Here is a 21,264-nt window from a genome sequence, read left to right on the forward strand (position 1 = left end):
GGAGAGCCCCGGAGACGCACAGGGAGAACTCGATAAAAGACCGTCCTCCCTGGGATAAATGAGCTGGGCACTAAAGGGCAGTGCGACCTCAGAGACTGATGAAACCTGGGGTAGTGACACTTCGCAAGCTGTCTCTGGGCTATGTGTCCTGTGCCATCAATCACAGGCTGGCACCACCTTGTTTTAAATGTCGTAGACTTATGACGTATTGTAATATCCAGGCGCTTGTTCCCCGTTATTTTTCTTCATCCTCTTTTTTAAGTCAATGCCTTATTTTCCTTCCCTTTCCACAAGGACTTTCTCTCCACCAGGAAGGAGGAGGGCAAAGGGGAGTTGCAGCGACTGCATTTGCGTAAAGCACGGAAACCCAACAGTATTTTAAAAAATTCCGTTACTATGAACACGCGCACGCCAGTTTCAGCGAGAAGGTGCCTCTGCCGGTGCGGAAAACGGGAAACAAGACGGCTGTGGCCCGGGGCAGGAACGGAGCTCCGGGAGATTTCACTTCGCCTTGAACTCTCGTGGCCCTGCCCTGTGCACCCCCCCCCCCCGCCCAGTTTTACTTCCTCCCCTGAGGGCCTATAGGAACTAGATTTTCTCTGCTCAGCGTGGGACCACACACAGTGGGAACTATTTGGTGCGGAGCTGGTTCCAGAAGGGCACTGGAGCTGGCAGGCCGGCTGTTCACCGGCCTTCCTCCCTTTCAGGGTCACTCACTCACTTTCGTTCCCTGGGACCGAAGCCCTTGTGGCGTCTCACCTGCTCGGGGCCAACGCCTGCTCTCAGGGAAGCCCTGCTCCAGGGACAGGGACTTTCCTTCTGACTAAGGTCCGCACGCCCACCCTCTCCAGCCTCTGAGACCCACGTGCAGCTCGGCGTCTTCCTGCATTGCAAGGGTCTCAGGTACCGGGGAGTGTCTCGTGGTCTCTGAAATCAGGACGAGTAAGCGGCTGATTCTGAACTTGAGTGAGAGAGGGTGAAAAACCACACGTAACATAGAAGCCTTGAACTGATTTCCCTCAGTGCCGTGTTTGTTATGTTCTTCTACTTCCACTGAGTGGGCGCCCGACCTGGACAAAGGTGAGCCCAGCACCGTGGCTGGGGCGCTCTGGCAGGTGAGGGCGGAGGCAGCGCCTGCGTGGCGGAGACCTCTGTGCTTGGAAGACGGGGCACAAGGCTTCACTTAGCTGCTGACTGCCCCCCAGTTAAGTCTCTTCCCTTTCTGGACCCCGCTTCCTTTTCCCTGCCAATGCCTCTTTAATGACTGAAAAAATAAAAATAAGAACCCTAACAAGGTCTCACCTTGTTCTGGACACAAAGCCTCTATTGTGCCTTGTCTGGAGAACAGAACTGTTGACTTTGTGACACGTTCAGGAATGAAGAAAAGTAAACCACGTGGTTAAGGACAGAAAGGTCACAGGGCAGGGAGCTGATGTACCGAAAGCCCGAGAATACAGAGGACGTTTGGCAGAAGGCGGCGGGTCTCACAGCGCCGTGCTGTGCCGGCGTCTGCCCTGACGGCAGTGGCTTCCCTGCCTGGGGGAAAGGGGGCGGCCCGTGTTGCACGCATGCGAGCAACCGGCATAAACCTAGAGTCGCACAGGGCGACTCCTCAACCCTGCCCCCTCGGTGGAGAGGGACAGCTGCAGAAGGGGAGGGCTGGCCTCCACCGGGCTCTGCGTTTCCACAGTACCTGTCGTCCACGTCCAGAGCCTGCAGGTTGCACTCGGGGACCCTCGCCAGGTCGGCGAGGATGTCGCTGAAGCCCGCCGCGGCGGCCATGTGCACACACGTCTTGCCGCTCTCGTCATCGCAGTTGACAATGGACGGGCCCTGGCGGTGGCTCAGAATGAGGGAGCACAGCGTCCTGTTCCCGCTCTGGAAGACAGGGCAGGGGAAGCGCGTCAGGTGCCGTGCGGCCCCCACCCCACTCCGGTCCGTGCGGGGGAAGACAGAGATGCAGAGCGGCGCATCCCCCGCAGGAGCAAAGACACGCACCCCATCCAGGCCGCCCACGAAGCCCCGCGTGTGTCTGCTGGCTGCGGAGATTTCTGCCTCCCCTACAGCGACGCCGTCTTCCCTGACTAAGGATCGGAGGGGGAGCCACGTCACACACGCGGTAACGGATGGACACGGGAGCTGGCGGGGCGCTGGGGCCGCCCGCCGGCCACTTGCTCAGTGCATCCACTCGTCCTGTTGCCCACTTGGCTCCAGAAGCTGACCGCCGAGAGGCCGGCCGGGTCAGTTTTCACATCCACTCGATGACGACGGTGCGTGCTGACCGAGATGGCCCGGCAGTGACTTCTTCGCCCCAAGTCACGTGACCTCCACCCACTGAAAGTCCTCGGTGATGGAAGTGGACAGCTGCACAACCAGGTAGCTGACCCGGAGAGAAACGGCGCACACGAGGACGAGGAGGGACGGTGCGCGGGCGGGCGGGGACGCTGGGCCCGCGCCCTGAGCAGGTCTTTCATCTGGCAGTCCCGGGGGGCCGTTCCGCACGGTGTTTTATGGCGCACCCCCGGCCCCCCCGGAGAGTGCCCCGCGTCTCTTCAGCGTGAGGAAGTGGAATCTAGGCATTCCGCTCTGCTCAACACCACTCACAGGACTGACAATCGAGACACTCGGTACGAGCATCTGCCGTTTAAGGTGATGTGACATTCTCCGGGGGCCGATGGTCGAAGCCCTGGGTTTAGGGTACACAAAGGAAGCCGTCGCTCCTGGGCTTCTCCTGCCACCTGCGGAAAGATCGTAAGACGCCCCACACAGTCCGTTAGCATTCCGCTCTTCTGCACGGACCCTCAGGGAGACCCCGTAGCTGTGTGCACGGGGTCCGAGGGCAGAGGGCATGGCCGGGAGGCGGCCGCAGGCCCAGGGAACAGGGGAGGCCCGCCTCGGGGCACGAAGACAGAGCTGGGTTTTTAAGAAGCTGCAGTTCTGATAACACACAGGTGCCGCTCAGGAGCGACCTCTGCATCCACTGTCCCCCCCAAGCCTCCCGCCCGCGGTCTTCCACTGGTCTGTGTGCGCTGGGCCAGTGCTGGGTCGTAGGTCCTGAGTCGTTAGCACGATTCCCTGGGACGGCACAGCTGCTCCCGTCCGCTTTTGCCCTTCTTCCCTCTGTTTGCACCTGTGGCTCTCCAGAGGTCCCATTGCTCAGGGGGTGCAGGCTTCACAGTGGAAGATCATACCCTGAGGCCGAGTGTGCCGCCCTGTCCCAAGGGACAGCAGCTGACACCTGATCTGAAACCTTGGCAGGGCTGAGGGCGGGGGACACTGGAAGCTCCCAATATTGAGTACTGAGTGGCCCTGAAATGCTACTACCAGGGCCAGCTGCACAGTTTGTGGGGCCTGGGGCACAATGAAAATGTGGGCCCCTGTTCACACAGCAGGGGAAAGACTCACTCCTTTCTTCCACGGTGTCTCCCTCCACCTGGCATGGCGATCTTTATTTGCTATCGAGTATCATGCTCCCTCAGGCTGGGGATTCTCGCTGCGGCACAAGCCCCAGAGGCTCCTGCCGGCCCTGCAGCTCCGTTCTGTGCAGGCCTGAGCCCCACCTGTGCTGGGGAGGCAGGGAGGCGGGACTGTGTGCCAGGGCTGCACTGTCCAATCAGACTTCGCTCACAAAACACAAATGCAAAGACGTCATTACTACAATTTGCCGAAGGCGACCGCAGCATGCAGCAGCCGGAGCGCAGGTGGCCCTGGGAGGATGGGATGTGCCCGGCCTTGCTGTGTGTCCCGTGCACACCAGGCGGTCCCTTCTCTTCCTCGCACCTCTCCCTGTCCCCTCTGCCACCCTCCATGCTTCTCCCTCCGTCTAACAGTGACTTTGGGACAATTCGGGTCAAGCTGTGCAGCCACACTGGACACACCTAAGCTCTCATGCCAGCTTCATCGACTTTTCTAAGATTCTTCCACCTGATATAACTTTAAACATATTTTTCTGAGGTCTAAAATACATTTAAAACAATCAAGAGGCCCCCCCCCCAAACTCCCTTTTAAAAACCACTGACTGTTCGAGAAGGAAAACAGCAGGAAGTGTGAGTTCAGTGACTTGATTCGCTTCCAGTTTTGCGATGGTGCAAAGGGGTGCAGGTTGCAAGGCCACTCAAACGGCAACGGCCCTGGCCCGTACCCTGGGTGTGAAGCGGAGCACCCAGCCCGGAGAGCACTGGGGACACCTTACTCAGAAACAGGTAGGCTGGCAGCCCACGCGCCCACAGGTGAGCCCTCTAGGGTCCCTACAAGGGATCTGTACACCTTCCTCTTGTTACCCCCATGCCAGTCACATGGTGGGGGGGCCTCAAGAAATCTCTGCTACATGGTTGAGTGAACAAACAAGGTGTTTTGCCTGCACACAACCCACATGCAAATACCTCGGGCGGGCTAGCGAAGGCTTTGGAGCCCAGGTTTGGGACTCATTTATCACTGTGGTTTTCAACCCGGGCTTCACATTACGCCTCCTGGGAGGGGGAGGGGAAGCTTTAGAAGGTATGGGTGCCCCACCCAGAACGAGGGACAGGAACTCCAAGGGGCTCACAGTCCGGGACTGGGTAGCGGGAAAGACTGCAGACGCAGCCTGGTAACCCAGCCGCCACGGAGGAGACCAGGAGCCAGGATGGCAACGGCCCCTCTTCCCGTCACCCAGCTCATCATGAGTCGCTGTCACACGCACAGTCAGTCACGCGCCAAGGACACACTGGTGGTGAAGCAAGCAGGTGGCAGACTTTTCTTGGGTTAAGACGGGGCTGCGAAGGCAAAGCCAGACCCTCTGAGTTAAGGACACCAGTTTTGCCAAACGGCCTCCTTGAGGCTAAGAGCCGGGGTTCCTGCCCCGAAGAGCCCCACTCAGCAGGTATGGAGTGGGGTCCGCGGATGTCTCTGCCCCAGCCCGGCCCAGGACAGCAGCGCTGAGCTGCAGGTGCGCGCGGGAAGGGGAGGCGTGGACGCGCACCAGTCGGAGGGCCCTGACAAGACAGTCCCACGTGCACACACAGGAGCCCCCACCCCAGGTCCATGGAGGCAGCAGGCAGAGTGAGTGTGCAGAAAACGCTCCACACTTGGTTCTGGCACCACGCCGCCTAGGCTGACAGCCGCCCTACATGGGACCCTCCCTGGACGCCCAGCCAGGTCACACCTGGGTCCACTGCTGTGATGGCAACCATGGCTCAGCCGGACAGCTGGGCCCTGGGCGGGGACTGGCCTGAGAGGGGCAGGGCAGATGATTAGATACTGAAGGTGCTGTGGGCAGGTGGAGGTGACACAAGCCACCTGGCTCACCCCACTTTGGCCCAGGGCTGGCCGGGTCCGGTAGCAGCAGCCACAGTCGGAGAGACAAACCCAGAACAGTTTCCAAAGCCCTTCTGCGTCCCCCTGACCTCGGGCACCGATGTCCGCGCTGAGAGGGCCAGGTGCCCGTGTGTGGCACTGGAGACCACTGGGCACCGCCGCGGCTGGGGGGGAGGGGCAGACACTCCTCTGTCACAGCCCTGCAGCGCTCGCACGGCGCCCTTCCTGGGCTGATGGGAGCAAACGGGGCGGGGGTGGGGGTGTCTTCAGAGGCAAGAAAGACAGAGGGCTGGCAGGCCCACTGGGCGGGGCACAGTGCCACTGTCCCCTGAGGGACAGAGCAGGTACCGCCTCGTTAACCACTCCCCCGGGAGGAGAGAGCCTTTCGGTGGATGTCATCTACCTGTCCTTCCGCTTTGTCCCCCGTTTCCCTCCGACAGCACACTTCCTGGGCCTGCCCTGAGGTCTTCCGCTGCGTGTCTGACACACACTCCCTTTTGAGACAGTGACGTGGGGTCACCAGCCACGGTGGCTCAGCACAGAACACAGGGTCCCCCGGCCTCCTCTGCCTCAGAGGGCTTGGGAGGAAGAGGAGAGTCATGGTCTAGGCACTTCGAAGGCTTATCCTGGAGCCTTGTGTGCCCGTGACGAGCACTGAGAGAGAGCAAGAGGGGGGTGTGAGTGTGTGTGTGTACTAGTGTATCTGTATGTGTAAATGAGTGTATGAGTTTGTGTGACTATGTGTGTGACTGTGTATGTGTGTGAATATGTGTGTGTGAGGTCAGTGTAACTACATGTGTGTGAGTGTGAGTGTGTCTGTGAGGTGTGTGGCTGTGTGACTGTGTGCGTGAGTGTGAGTGTGTCTGTGAGGTGTGTGGCTGTGTGACTGTGTGTGTGAGATGAGTGTGTCTGTGAGGTGTGTGTGTGACTGTGAGTGTAGCTGCATGTGAGTGTGTGAGTGTATGTGTCTGTGTGTCTGTGAGGTGTGTGTGACTATGTATGTGAGTGTGTAAGTGTGCGTGAGTGTGTGTGCGTGTGTGTGTGTGAGAGAGAGAGAGAGAGTGTGATGGCCAAAGCGGGTCCTACCTGTGGCCCACAACCTGTCCCCCCACCCCGTCCACCCCCATCTCGGCAGGGTTTCTTCCCAACAACGGAGGCCCCCATGTCCTCCCCAGTGACAGGTGTGCTTGCCCCCCGGGTGTGAACGGCGGGGACAGGGCACTGTGAACCCTACTTGGTCAGACAGAGAAGCCGCTCATCAGTGCTCCGGCTGCCCTGTGGCCGCCCCAGGTCGCAGGTGTGCCTCCCACAGGGCACCGCGGACAGGCCCTACCTGGACCGCCCAGTGCAGAGCCGTCTTACAGTCCTTGTCCGCCAGGGTGGGGTCTGCCCCTTTCCGCAGCAGCGTCTGTGCGTGCTGAGGCCGGTTGTGGAAAGCGGCCCAGTGGAGCGGTGCCATTCCCTGCAAAGCCAAAATCAGACCGGGCACAGGTGAGCACGGGCCGCCAGGCAGGAGGACGGAGTTCACACTTTCTCCCGGGCCAAAGGCCCTCACCAGGCCGGCTGCTGCCGCCCGCTCATTCATTCCTTATATGTTCTCCTGACTGATTCATTGTGCTTCCGCTCTGTGCCGGGACACAGGGGTTGAGGACAGCACGGGGAATGAGATGGACGAGACCCCTGCCCCGTGGGGATTGTCTTGTGGGAGAGGAAGACAGACAAACGCACCCAGAGGAGCCGAAGGGTTTCTCAGATTGCCGTGTGCTAGACGGACGCATGTGGAGGGCCCTGATAGGGTGACGCCCGATGGGCCTCTGGGAGCCGGCAGCAGATCGTGGAGGCCAGCCCTGGGACGGAGCCACACCGGACACCATCTCCTCCACGAGGGCAGCGCACGGCCTGCCGTGCTGTGGTGGTGCCCGCAGTTACTACAGCCGAGAGAAGGAAACGGCGGGTGGACGGATGAAGGACGGATGAGCAGGGAGAGGAGGAGAGCCGTGTGAGTGCGGCCGCAGAGGGAGGCCGGGGCTGACCCGGGCTGTGGGACGGGGCGCCCACCCCGTGGAAGGTGCGGCGCAGGGTTCCGAGCAGACGCTGGCGCGACCTGGCGTGCGCTGCGGAGAGCTGGTCACGCCGCGGCTGTTGGAGAAGCGGCGCGGACGGGTCAGTCTGGTGAGCCCGTTTCTCTCAGGGTCTGGGGGCACAGGCTCCCAGTACCATCTCACAGTCAAGTGGACTCCTCATGGCCCCTCCGCCCCGCCCACACCTCGCGATGGCACACAGCAGAGCACACCTGGCTGTAGATGGCGGCCAGCGGGACTCGGGGCAAGGCCAGAGTGTAAAGAGAGGGGTCCTGCCCTGGGCCTTCGCTCCACCCACAGGGAGAGGAGTGGAGAGAGAGGCCTCTGCCGGGGTAGGAGAGCGGGGCTCACAGTGTCCCCAGTTAGCACTCACTGGCCCAGGGACCTGTGTGAGTTCTGGCGTGTCATCTCTCTCCACCTGCATTAAGTGTGGTGGGAAGACAGCTACCTGCTTACCAACCTCCAGCTCCGTCTTCTCTGGGGACACAGACTCCGCCTCCCCCTAGGCAGGTGTGGCATGAGACCCAGACCTGACTGCGCCATGTGGCCGCTGTCACGGAGCCCCTCGGGACACCCATGTGGTCCTGCGTGCATCTGCCCTTCCTCACCTGACAACTGGATGTGGAGTGCACAGGCTCGAGAACGTGCCGGAACCACAGGATTAAAGAGCCCTGCTGCCCTGACTGATCAGGTAGGACAGGGCCATCTGGTCGACCAGCTTTGGCCTCTGGTGCCAGCAGGACACAGGCGGACACCGTGTCAGGGCCCCGAGATTCGGGGACATTCTGGACAGCGGTTAGCCCACACCGGCAGGTGCCGCTCTGCTTCTCGGCTTGTGGAAGAGGAAGCTGAGCTCCGGAGAAGTCCCTGAGTCCGTGGGTGGGCAGGGAACTGAATCCAGGGTGTGGGCCCGGGGGCACTGGGGTTAGACTGAAATCCCCTTGGCCGGTTCCACGTCTGCACCACCACACTGTGCTCCGCTCCCCAGTTTCGTGTCCAGCCACGCGGCACCAGGCCTCTGCAGACACGCTGGATGGTATTTCAAGAAATTGGTTCCATGTGGACCCGAGTGCTGGTGTGAAGGCAGCGGAACTTCTCGTTCTCGTTCCCACAGCTGCCTGTCCGCTTGTGACTCAGAATAGCTCGATGTGTTTCATTTTTAAGTTGGCCCGCTGGAGTTAGAAATCCGGACTCCAGAGCACCGGCTTCTCCTTCTCACGCACGCTTTCCTCCTGCTGGTGCCGCGTCCCGTGCGCTTCAGTCACCGGCCCCGTCCTGAAGCGCCCCTGTGCCCAGGATGAAAGACACCGGGACCAGGGGGTCACTGAGTGTGAGCTGCACGGGGCCGGCTGTCAGCCCGTGGCTTCCCTGCAGCATTTACTCAGGGAACAAATGGCTTCTCATGGTCCCTGAGTGAATGTTTCACTTTTGTAAAATTTGGCTTCGCTTTTTAAAATCGTGCGCACAGGAAGGAAAGGCAGAACAGGACTCCTCCTTTACAGAACGTGAGCTTGTCTGACGCCATCACTGTCAGCAAATCGTCCTCAACACGGGTCAGCATTTTTGACGGGTCGCAGCTGCTGTGTGCAGAGACGTGACTCTGTGAAGTGAGAATCCGGTGTGAAAATGTGGTTGTGAATTAACCCGTAATCACGAGTTTCCTAGTGATCTGTTGTTCCTTGTCTCCTACACACAGCTAGGCGGCAAGAGCTATTGTCTTCAAACAACACCCTTCCCCCTCCACACAAATGACAACCCAACTCCGCCTGCTTTGGCGAAGGAGCAGGGTGGGGACGGACATGACAGAAGATCGGTACATCCCTGGGGCCCAGAATTTCCTATATGTCACCTTGCTAATCCTCACGACAGCCCTGGCAATGCCCAGGTGTTTTTACCTGTGCCACAGGTGGTTACCGGTGAGGCACTGAGAGGCAGGCAGGCGAAGCCGTCTGCCTAAGGCCACCGACCGGCTCCGTGGCGAGGTCAGGTTCAGGTCCAGGTCTCTCCAACTCGGCTCCTTCCTCACATCCTGCTGCTCGACTGTCATTTTGGAAATGAGCTCTGATGCTGGGAGAGTCTGGTCTTTGTGATTTCAGCTGGAGTGAGGAGGGTCTTCTTGCTTCTAGAACGGGGATTCTCGCTAGCCCAAGGGTTGCCGCCATATACTACCATTTGTTCCATTTGTCATCACCTCTGCCCCTCCCTGAAGGGCAGCTGGCAAATATTTATTTAGGTGAGGTGTTGCGACGTGTGTATTTCCCCCCCCGCCGCCCAGGCATCTGGGATCGCCGTTAGACATGACCCTTGATCCACTAAACGGCCCCAACCCGAGGGAGACTTGAATTACTCCATTACTTCTCTGAATAATAACATATGTTATAACGCATATAATACACAGCGCATAGACACACAGGGCGTATTTATGGCACAGCACACACAGGTGGAAAGAGCGCTGAGTCAAGGGGAATTTCCTGTTGTGTATTTTTCACCTGGGCTAAGGAGAAGTAGAAACCAGTCCTCTTGGAGTCGGTGACGTGAAAACCAAACCTTTCGAAACCTGCCTGGGTCTAGTGCCGCGCACATATCTTGCACACCGTTGTTCAGCTTTTCCTCTCGGCGGGCCCTGCCCCTTCTCCTGCCGAGCTGCCCCTGGCGAGCTGGCCTCGGTGCAGCCAGCCGTGACCGAGACCAGGGTCCAAGGCTCAGGCTGCGGGGCTTTCACCGTGCTATGCCCACTGCCCCGAGCCCACAGTGGGTGCCCGAGTGATGTCACAGGGAGAGTGAGTTAGAGAACTGCAGGCATCGAGCCTCCTGTGGATGCACGGGGCGGGTCACACACCGAGACCGTTGAACGCAAAGCCCTGTGTCCAAGCCGGGGAGGCCACTCATGCTGGCTGCTCTCTGGAGCCTCACCGTGGGCTCAGCTGGGCCGAAAAGGCACCCAGGGCCTGAGCAACGGGATACCCACCAGCAGACACCCAGCGGGCCCGGAGGGTGTAGAATGCCACTTTCTGGAAAAGCAGGAAGTACTGGCTCCGAGAACAAGGACTGACTCGCACTTGGCTAAGCACAGGCTCTCTGGGTGTGCTGCAGGGAGGTGGTGCAGGGTCCACTCCGAGATGCCCTGGGACCGAGTGTGACTGCTGTCAGGCACCGTGGCTGCTTGGAGCCACGCTGCTGTGCAGATGAGTCATCCTGTGCCCTGAGCTTGTGCCGCCAACACTTCCGTTAAGGGCTTACAAGACCTATTGGCTTCCTAGAACGTTTTTCCCCCAAACCGCTGTAGCTTTTGTGTTTCCTGCACCAGAAATCTGATTCCGTTCCAAGCAGTTTGCGCTTCCGGAACTGCACTTTCCGATGGGGTCCGGCCGCCCTGCGGGCAGGGACAGCTGTGGGCTGCACCAGGTGCTCTGGGGACGCCATCAGAGCAGGTGGCCGGCAGGTCAGCAAAACAACCCCAGATGCTCCCGCAGACCCGGGATGGCCCGGAAGTCCAGCGGGGCCCTGGCGGGCGTTTTTGAACGCACACACTATTAATAGTAATCTCCCACCGCGCGGGACTGCGCCACACAAAATTAGGAAGGGTTTTCTCCAGACACAAAATTGGCATAGATGCTGTGCTTTAAAAGATTAAAACACCTGTTAGAAGTGTGGTCACAAATGCCATTTTCTTTCATTTTTATTTGGAAACACCTTACAGATTGAAAGGATCAGTAAATGAACAGGTCGCCTCTGTTCTAGGGTTTTCTAACCTGGACACTCAGGGCACACCCCAAGCAGAGACCCTTTGAGAAAGCCTGCCTCCGCCTGTGATGATGACAGAACAAGGCACCTGACAAAGAATAGAAGGCTTTAGAATGGAGATTTTCCTCATGTAAATGAGACACAGACGCAAGAAAAACAATGTGAGCCAACGTGGGTCGTGAAGTCGCAGAGCCAAGTCTGACAAGGACAAGTGAATAACACAGCCTCCGGAGTGCAGGCCGGGGCGACACCTCCTTTTCAATGACGTGGAACCCTCGCCCCTTCTGTGCTGAACTGTGGCCTCTCAGTGCGGGGTGGGGCCTGCGCGGCACGCGGCAGGCGCCCTAAAACGTGTCGAATGAGTGCGACGACGACGTCTCTGGACTCTGGGGGTGCACAGATGGGAAAGACGGGTCTCCCCCGGTGGGCTGTGGGGTGTGGGGGCTGGGGCAGAGGGACGCCGGCTCCTACAAGTAGTGACTCCGTTCCATTTTCTCAGGGTATGCGTTTTTAGGACAAAAATTCTGGTGCAATAAAAAAATGGGCCTGTTATTTTACCTTTCGCTAACCATAAAGTAAAATGATTTCTAGGGTCGGGGACCATTCGTTCGACTTTGCTTTTCTGGGGCGCAGTCTGTGCTTGCGGCTGTGCCTTAGGAATGTCAGTGCTAAGAGTGAGAGCCAGAGGTTCACATCTGGCTTTTCCGACTTGGCTTTACTTTCTCAGCGTGCTGCTGGAATGCAGGTCTGGACGGTCCAGCCACTCACAAAAAGTCTGCTCAAGCCAGAACACGCCTCTGATGGGGAGCCCACGACGTGTCCCAAGCACCACGCATCTCGGCACTTCTCTGGTGGGTGTCAGGCTCTAGCCCGCGTGCCAGCAGCTCACAGCCCCTCTCATGGGGTGTCTTCCTGCCAGGGCCACGGAGAGAGCAGGAGAGGGCAGAGTCCAGGTGGTCAGCAGCTCATGGGCTCCGCGGAGCCGCCGGGGAGAAGACTCTGTCTTCGGCGCGGTCCCTGGAGGACAAGGTGCAGCAGCAGCCTGAGCTGTCTGCCTCTCCCACTGGGTGCAGCTCTGCAGTGTGGCTGCCTCTGAATGAGTCACTTTGTACTAAAGCAGTGAGGTTAATGAAGCGGAACCTCCCCCCAAAAACTGGACCGTTAGCACAGAACAAGAGTCAGGAAAGGAAGCTCGTATTTAACAAAGAAATCTTGTAACCACTAAAAGCCTCGTGCAGACACGCCCCTGGGGGCAGGGTAGGCCTTTCAAAAGGCAAAGACAAAAGCAGTCAGGGGCCAGAGCGAGGTTTCGATGACATCACACTTTAAAACGTGTGCGCGAGAAAAGACATCACGAGGAGTTCTGCAGTAAGCAGCAGACTGAAAAAAAGTTTGCGACCCAACAGCAGAGGATTCGTTTCCAAAACGTGAACGCTTACGAATACGTAAGACCACGACAAGCAGCCCACCTGAGGAAGAGACGAGGGACCCAAACAGGCGAGCCGCGAAAGAAAACGCAAAAATGGCCACCAACCTGTGAGGCAGCTCCGTCCCACTGGTTCCCGGGGGAAATTCCAGCAGCGGCGCAGCAGCGAGCGCCTTCCGCGGCGGCCTCACGGGAGGGGAGCCAGGCAGGCGGGGGACAGTAGCCGTGGGCCCCATGCGAAGCCTTCCGGAGCAGTGCGAGTGGAAGACACTCACGGGGCCCAGACAAGGACGCGCCCAGGGAGGCGCTGCAAGGCTGAAAAGTGGAGACGGCCTACATATCTATTCGGGAGGAGCAGTGAAACGGAGGTGTTGTCACAGGACAGAAGCCCCCCCATCTGTGGGGGACCCTGGAACCACGATTACACCAACCCTGTGTACGCCTGCTTTTTCTGAACGTACGTGCCCCCGATAACACTGATTTATAAATGGGGCACAGTGAGAGATGAACAGCGACACCTAATGAAGTAGGAGGACAGCTATAGGAGTCCACTAGGATGGAGGGCATTTGGCTGGGGCTTCGCCGAGTGAGAGGAGACCGGCCCGTCCCGCCCTCCCGCAGCTGCTCCTCGACGGGCCAGTGGGAAGCCTCTCAGCACCGGTGCGCCAGGCGTAGAGCTGAGCCCCGTCCCACGGGGACAGTGTGAGACCCCACCAAGCCGCCCGGAGTGGCACGCAGTCAGATCTTGTGAAGCGCTTATTTCTTGAAGTCCCCGTGCACCACGTTCTGACCTCGGCTGACCGCGGTGACTGAGCCGTGGACAAGGGGACGACCTATGATGCACGAAGAAGTCATCGGCGGGGCAGGCCAGATGACACGTGTCACACAGAGGGGCTCTGGGACGGCTCTGGGAGAGAAAGCGAAGTTGCGGAAGGACAGAGGGACTGTGACACTTTCTGCAGCACATCCTGTGGGGTCCACGGACACGCAGGAGAGGCCGGGACAGAGACCCCTCAACAGTGGCTGCCTGGGGCCATCACCCAGGACGTCCCAGCATTACCTGCAGCCTTTGAGTTTAGAAGAGCGAATGCATTCACGAATCCCTTATGTGAGTGAAAACCAGTAACAACAACAGTAGAACATGTTTGCAGCCCCCGAGCCCGGGTGAAGGCAGCCCCCGCCTGGCACTCGCCCCCCCCCCCCCCCCCCGGCGGAAAGTGGCGAGCGCTTTGCTTTACTCGGACAGTTGCAGAACGGCTTCAGAAACAGGCTTCTTCTTCCCCTCCCCCTATTCTTTCGTTTCGCTCTCAGGCTAACACAACTCTTGAGAAGTTGGATTTCTACCCTTGACCCATTCCTCTTCAGCTGTTATCAGGATGAGCTGGGAGTCCTCCAGTCGCTCTTGGGAGCTGGTCTCAGAGACCACGGGTGGCGTGCCCTCCTCTGGCCTCCGGCCACGGGGAACCACAGAGCCCCCGGCACACACTCACCTCTGACCCGCCCCTCGCTCCTGGGCCCCTGCGACCTGGCTTCCCGCCTTGCAGCGTGTGTGGGGAGGGCGGTGCCGGCACTGTACCCGCGGCTCTCGCGCCCGGTGGACATGCACTGCGCAGGGACTCCCTGGGGCCTTCCTCGGGAAGTGGTGGGCGGTGGCTGGCTCAGGATGTGGAGGAGCCAGAGGCAGGCCCTCCCCCAGGGGAATGGCGGAGAAAGGAAGCCTGGCTGCGTCCTCTCTGCTCCAGAACTGTCCTTGCTTCCCAGTGCCAGAGAGCCCCCGGCCCTCGCAGAGTTGTCCACATTGGCTCACGAGCAACAGCACATCTCTGCACGGAAGACAGCGCGGCGAGCATTTGCAGGTGGCTTTGGACACGGTCAGCCAGGCCCGCGGGCTGGGACAAGCCGCCACACTGCGGGAGGAGGGACCTTCCCAGGGCCCCTGTTCTCTGCACGGAAGAGCCCAGGGTCCAAATGCAGTGTCCCAGCCAGACAGAGGAAGCTTCTCCAAGAGGTCACTGGGCAGGAGAAGGACCGAGAGACCTTCCCAGTACTCACCACTCGTCCCAAACACACTACAGTGAGCACGGGTAGCATGGCATGGCCCTTCCCTGGGCCTACCAGCCAGGGCCCCAGGCTGGGGAAGAGCAGGGACTCGCTTTGCTGGGAGGTGTTTGCTCGGCGGAGAGTCTGTGAGGGGACCTTTACCTTTGGGGTAGGGGTGACTGAACGTGCGCCATCCCCAAAAGCCCCGTTTGGGGCCAGGGTCGGAGCTGGAGGTGGAGGACGGGCCAGCGGTTCACCCAGGAGTTCACGGCCAGCTGATGGCCCACACCTGCTGACGCGGCCTGCCTTCGCACCTCGCACCGCGGCCGCGCGACCGGCGTGCGCTCTCGTCTCTGGCTCTTGGTTTTAAAGCAGAGGCCACACACGGTGCCGTCCCCTCTCTCCTGCTGTCAGCTTCAAACCGCTGAAGACGTGGGCGTGGACGCAGAGTGTGGCCGCAGAGTTGGGAGGGGCCCACCTCAGACCCGGGCTGCGACGCAGGCACTTCCTGCCGGGGTCACCGGCCCAGGCCAGCTGGGAGGAGGCCTAGCCACTGAGGGCAGGCGGACGGCAAGGCCCAGCCCACCCGCTGTCGACGGCCAGCCGGCTCCGTCGGCGACGGTGCCACTTGGCATTTGGGGCAGATGCACTTACTTCCCTTGCTGTCAGACGCACGTAACGTGATCTATCGCACGTTCTTAGCGGAGGGCGGCCAAACCGAGAACATGCTTCCAACACCCGTCATTAAAAACCGGGCATTTAAATTGGTTTTCCAGAGCTTGTTAAAGGCATCAGGCTGGCTCTGGGCAGCCAGTCCTGCTTCTGGAAAGAGCTAAGTAGCTCCCACAGTGCCTGGCGTCTGACCTGCACTTGCCAAGAACTTGGCTTCTTGGAAGCCGGCGCCAGGCTGTCTTTGCAACAGGAACGAAACAGCAGCTGTGGCTGCTGGCACGCAGAACGCGGGCTCTGGGACCGGAGGCCTGGGGCCGCTGTCTCTCTGACACTGGTCCCTCCGAGACAGCGTGGCAGCCGCAGCGGGCCACCCGAGCTCTGGGGACTCAGGAGGACAGGACAGAGCCATGTGGGTTTCTCAGTGTCCGGGGGGACGTCACAGAACTTCAGGGGTACGCTGGAATTCTTAATGCCACAACCCCCCTCTGAGAAGCTGCCTGCGGCCGCCGTGGAAGACACTTCTACCTGAAGGCCCCGGCAGCCCAGTGAGTGGTTCCAGAAGGTCTTCCTCCCCCCACCCCCACCGACGTGCACAGTGGCCATTGTCCCTCCCGAGGGCAGGCTCACCTCGTTGTCCTGGTGATTGACCTCGCTGAGGCTCGACTGCTGCACCAGGACGGCCAGGAGCCTGGAAAGAGAACCAGAGGGAGCTCGGGGGGACAGACCCATGTTGTTGGGGTGGGGGTGGGGGGTGCTCTGTGTGAAGACACCCATCCCCCCGGCCCCTCTCTGCTGACTCGGTGGTGGCGGTGGTGGCGGGGACTGAGCAGCAGGCGTCTCTGGTTTCCTTTGTGAATTCTGGTAGGAAGGGGCCATAAAAACAACTGCATTTTGGGTAACACTGTTCTGTATTTGTAATTATACTCCACTACTGGGTGTGTTTTCCCTTAAAGCTGCTTTGGGGGGTGGGTAACCGCAGGCTGCCCTTCTTTTCTCTCTCCCTCCCGTCTCTCCTCCTTCCCCCCATTTCTCTCTCGTCTTCTACGAGCACATCCACCCTAACCAACCGCTTGCCGGCTGTCCCACGTTGCCCCACGACTTGCCTGGACGGGCCCCTGGGGCCCGGCGCCCAGCCCGCTGCTCCCAGGCTGTCAGGGCACCGAGGGAACCTGAGGACACTGGCCCCACACCTGTCTTGGTCGCCACACCCCTCGCTCGCCTCGCGGTTTTGTCCGCAGGGTTGGTGTGCAGGTAGCCGGAGAACCCCTCCCTTGACTCCCGGCCCGTCTCCTGTGGGCCCCAGCTCGGCACCGTCCTGGCCTCAGATCTCCAGGCAGCAGAGGGACAGCCGGTGCAGGGCCGCAGTGCCTCAGCTGGAGTCCCTGCTCCGTGCTCAAAGAGCTCGAGACCTTGGCCGAGACCTTGCGCCTCCCAGTGCCTGACATTTCCTCGTCACAGTCACACCTACTTCTTAACGGTTTGTTTGTTGGGACTTTAAGTGTCAGTCCTGTAGAGCACTTGGGATGATGTGCATGCCCTAAGCTCTATTTAATGATCACTTTTTTGAAAAGCTTCTACCCTTTATATTTTGGGGTCCTCTGATTGCCATTAGGTGGCTGGTGGGCCAGAGAGCAATCAACCCAAGGTGTCCTGGGGCAGCTGGCGCTGGGGCTTCTTCTCTGTTTCGCTGGCCCCTGGGCCCGGCCAGCCCAGGGTTGGGGGCGGGAGAAGGGGTCCCCTGGCCAGCCACCTGCCCCGTCCCGGAAGCTCCTGGTTGTATGTGGCAGTGAGACACACCCCTGTCCCTGCCCCAGATTAGCGTGTGTCCCTGGGTGACTGGGGAACAGGCCCCAGAAAGAACGAATCCCCTCCTGCTCCTGGCCACAGGCAAAAGCGGTGGAAACAGGCCGAGGGGCTGGTGCTCTCTTGGGCAGGGAAGAAAAATTCCACCAGTTACCACGGAGACCATGAAGAAGGCCTGTGAGAGTCCAGGGCTACTGCAGAGGACTGGCTGCTGGCCTTCCCAGACCAGCCGGGGCACCCTGTGCACACACAGCCCCCGGCCTTTAGAGGCTCCGTCTTAGTGATTGCCCGGCGGGCTCCAGCCCAGGAGGCAAGCGAAGCCCCGGGACCTGCTGAGAGGCTGGGGGCTCCATGCGGGCCGGGGAGTCGTGAGGCAGAGGCTGCACCCCTTTGCTTCTGTCCACCTGCCTGTTTTCCAGCTGGTGATAGTAAATCACTTGTCCCAGCAGCATCTGGGACCGCCTGGGGCCCTCAGCTCAGGCTGCGTGTGGGAGCCGACTGGTCTGCTGGTGAGCCGTCTCTGTGAGGACCCGATCCCTGGAGGCAAAGGGCTGATGGAAGAGCCCCTTGGCTTGTCTCTGCGAAGCCTGAAGCCTCAGGTGGAGGCTTTGCTCCAAGAGACCTGCAGCGAACACCGGGTGGGAGGGGCATGCGGCTCAGAAACTCGGGAGCTGGTGGGTTTTAAGCAAGAGTGGCTGCCTGAGCACCAGGCCGCCGCGCAGTCCATACTCGTGCTCGAGACCAGGGGAAGGAGGCCCCGGCGCTGAGAGCAAAGGCAGGGAGGGGCGCTTCGGGGAGCTGAAGGGCCGCGTTTGATGTTCGTTGGTGTCTTGAGGGCAGCCCCAGACCCTGGGGACCCTGACGCCTCGCAGTAAGTGTGTGCATATGTGCTCACGTGTGTGCGTGGTTCCGTGCACCGTGTGTGCTAGGGAGGGGAAGGCAGGTGAGAGCAGGGGGCAGCAGCGGCAGGGTTCATTACTGAGCACTGACATACAGCATTTCTCTCCTTCCGCCTGCCTAACGTCGTCCCCACCGTCCCCCCCAGTCACTGAGCACGCACTCACAGCTGACACTGCCCATGCTTCCCACACCTTCCGTCCTGCTCTCCCGCCTACTCCGGGAGGCAAGTCCTGCGTCGCCCCATCTGAGGAAAGACAGCCAGCTGAGCCTTGGCGTGTCAGCTTGCCCTGGGTAACGTGGTCCCAGAGAGGGGGTGCCGATTCGCACCGACCCCTGGGCTGGCACTCCGGGCTACGCTCACCTCCGTCCAGAAGTGTCTCAGGTGGTTTTCAGACACAAGCAGTGAGGCGCGATCGCGTGGGAGGACACGGCCAACCGGGGGCAGGCGGGGAGGGCGGAGCTGTGGCCCCACGGGGCACCAGAGGTGGACACACCCAGCCCTGGCCTTTTTGACCAGAGCCGGAGCCCCAGTGCGCGCAGGAAAAATGAAGGGTGATTTACCCAGGGCGAGCGCAGCAAGTCCTCTCTCAGCGAATTTTTCGTGTGGAGTCTCACAAAGGATTTCCGGTTGTTGGGAGGAGCAAAGCCCTCCCTGACGACGAGAGGATAGGAGTTGGGCACGGCTGTCCCCTCTGAGGCCCTGGGTGTGGGCCGAGGGCCGATGACAACAGGTGGCCGTTGAAGTAAACCCTCCAGGGTCCGCAGCAGACCGCCGGCGGCCTCACCCCTGGCCCAGGAGACTCGTCCTTCTCTTCCTGGGGCCTCTGCTCCCTCAGCTGCAGAGAGATGACAGAGCCATCACCGTCACACCGAGGCACTGCCAGATTTGATGGGGTGGGACACGGAGAGCACTCAGAACTCGGTCAGTCACGTTTCTGTTTGCAGTCATCACCATGGTCGTAGTGAGGACCTGCTGCGGTGGCGGTGGCCAGGCTGGCCCGGAGGACATGTCCCCGCGTCCATTTAGGCAAACGGGGCAAACGGGGGCACACAGGGACACACAGCCTGACGGGGCTCACGCCGCCCCGCATTGAGGCTGCAGGGTGGGGAGGTCCTCACGAGCCAGACCGAGGTTCTTCCTGCTCTCAGAAAGCAGTTGCTCGCCCTGTCCCAGTGGGCGAGGGCGCCGGGCTCTCTGCCGCGCGGCCGGAGTGGTCAGTTTCTCCCGGAAACGTCAATACGGACGCCGTCACCTCCGCCCGGGCCATGAGGTTTCTCCGTAAGACAACGAAGAACACCCGACTATGGGCAACGCAGTTCCACAGGGAGGCGCCTAAGGCAAAGTAGCTTAGCATGCGCTCTAGGTAACAAGCCCGCTGAGTGCTCCGTGGGTGGGCGAGCTTCCACCCAGCTCGTTTCCGGAGAGCACCCACCAGAAGTCATGGTTCTGGCTCCGAAGCGGCGACTCGCCTTAGGATTCTACGGTGGCAGCGGCTGGTGTTGGGGTGTGTAGATTGAGACTTCGCCTTCCGGACCAGCTCAGGGTCGGGCCAGGACAGTGGAGCTGCGTCGTCCGCACACTCTCCCAAAGGCGGTGGCTGCGTCATCAGGAACAGCTGCAAGCACAGGGAGAGCCGCGTGCTGTCACCCCAGGACGGTGACGCGGTGAGCCCCTCCAGCCTTGAGGGCCGCTGCTGGGCGTCAGACTCGTAAGAAGAGGGAGCACAGGTGGCCTGGTCCTCGCTCTGTGGTCGCAGCGATTTCAGCTGATGCGCCTCTCTGACAGGACGAAGCGGCCGCCAGTGGGATGAGGACCAGCAGGTTCAGCACGCCCGCGGGTGCCATCAGGCCCTTCTTCATCATGTCCTTCATCATGCCCTTGGCTTGGGGTGGCTGCTGGGAGGGGGATCCCTCATCAGGGACTCGAGTCCCCAGCACCCGGCCCCCAGCTGTGGCCAGACCACCGACTGGTCCTTGTACCTGGACAGTGAGGGGAGGGGAAGGGCGTCACCTGAGGCTGAGAGTTTAAAGAAGTAGGCGGGGCTTCTCTGCCCTCCTTCCCTATCCGCTGGCTGACCAGGGAGGGTGTGCGATCTGGGGGGACAACAGAGCCGTGAGAGGGAAGAACCTGGGTCCCGGAATCACCGTGTGGAGGGGAGCCACCCCTCCCCTGCCAGGATGCCCGCACTAGGCTGAACTTGCACCGTGTTAAACCCCAGAAGCATTGGGCTTTGGTTGCTCCAACGGCGGTAACTGCCGCGACTAGAGCAGGCCTTCACTGTCCAGGACAGCTGGGCAGACTTTGAAATGACCGCTCGGAGTGAGGCACAGAAAAGCAGTTACCTAGAGTAAATCAAGGCGGAATGGTCTTAAAAGACACATTTTAAACCTATTTCCTGAAGGTTACACCCAGGAAAACCGTATGGCTTTGTGACCCCACGTTTCTGGGAGGTGTCCGGACGAGCCATCTCCCTGCTTCCCCGAAGGGCGTCGCTGTTGACGTGGCTCCGGCACTTCCTGCTCCAGCCTTCCTCGTGTGTGAGGCTGAGTGCTGTCCTGTTGTTCCTGGACGTGGCCCAGCGACAACAAGCAGCCAGGCTTGGTTGGGAGTCGACGTGGGGTTTCCCAGGCCCTCCTATTGTAGTGCCAGGCACAGCGGGACGTGCTGTGATCGGCTGCTCCACGGGGCTTTCGGGAGACTGCAGACCAAGGCGGCTGAGACCCGCAGGACTGGGGACGCTCCGCTTGGCCTGCGCAAGCCTCTTCCCTCTGTTGCTCCGTTGTCTTACAAAAACGAGAACTTCGCGGTCACCCCATCAACTTGAGTGTGCCTGTTCCCAAGCCTTTCAACACGCCTGGTTTTCACTCCCACCCACCGGTGTCCCGGCCCAGGCTCCTGTCATCTGTCCTTCACCTCTTCCCGACCCAGAAACGCCAGCCCGACTCTTCGTTCCCACACCCTCCTTCTGCCCGCACTCTCCCGTGTTGGGTTTTCTCCCGGCACTTGTCACTGTCCTAAGTGACCCCATTCCTTGTCTTATGAGTGGCCACTTGTTTCTGTCCCTGGGGCCTGAGCTCTGTGAGGCCAGGACCCCGCTGTCCTTTCCCTGGAACTCGCGTGGGCCTCAGAGGAGCGTGGCCCGTGGCGAGCACTCAGCCAACAGTTACTGAAGTAGTAGGTGATTGATTCAGGGGGTGGGCGTGTGAACTCGAAGGTGACAAACAGCACTACTGCTTAAACCCACGGGGACGAAAGGGTCTGACGGACTCGAGTCCAAGATCATTCCAGGGTGTTTTGCTTCA

At 60.3% G+C, this 21,264-nt stretch overlaps 1 protein-coding gene across 1 annotated transcript in view; it reads right to left on the reverse strand.

Annotated features, from left to right (window-relative positions):
* ANKRD55 (ankyrin repeat domain 55) overlaps window positions 1-21,264 on the reverse strand; it is a 62,854-nt gene that overhangs the window by 14,017 nt on the left and 27,573 nt on the right. Inside the window, exons 5-7 of the mRNA XM_045204834.3 lie at window positions 15,886-15,946; window positions 6,629-6,757; window positions 1,694-1,878 (exon numbers count right to left, since the gene is read on the reverse strand). Of these exons, the coding sequence (XP_045060769.2) occupies window positions 1,694-1,878; window positions 6,629-6,757; window positions 15,886-15,946 (375 nt within the window). The remainder of the gene's footprint in view (window positions 1-1,693; window positions 1,879-6,628; window positions 6,758-15,885; window positions 15,947-21,264) is intronic.

The sequence above is a fragment of the Desmodus rotundus genome, chromosome 1 (genome assembly GCF_022682495.2).
Source record: "Desmodus rotundus isolate HL8 chromosome 1, HLdesRot8A.1, whole genome shotgun sequence".
NCBI lineage: Eukaryota > Metazoa > Chordata > Mammalia > Chiroptera > Phyllostomidae > Desmodus > Desmodus rotundus.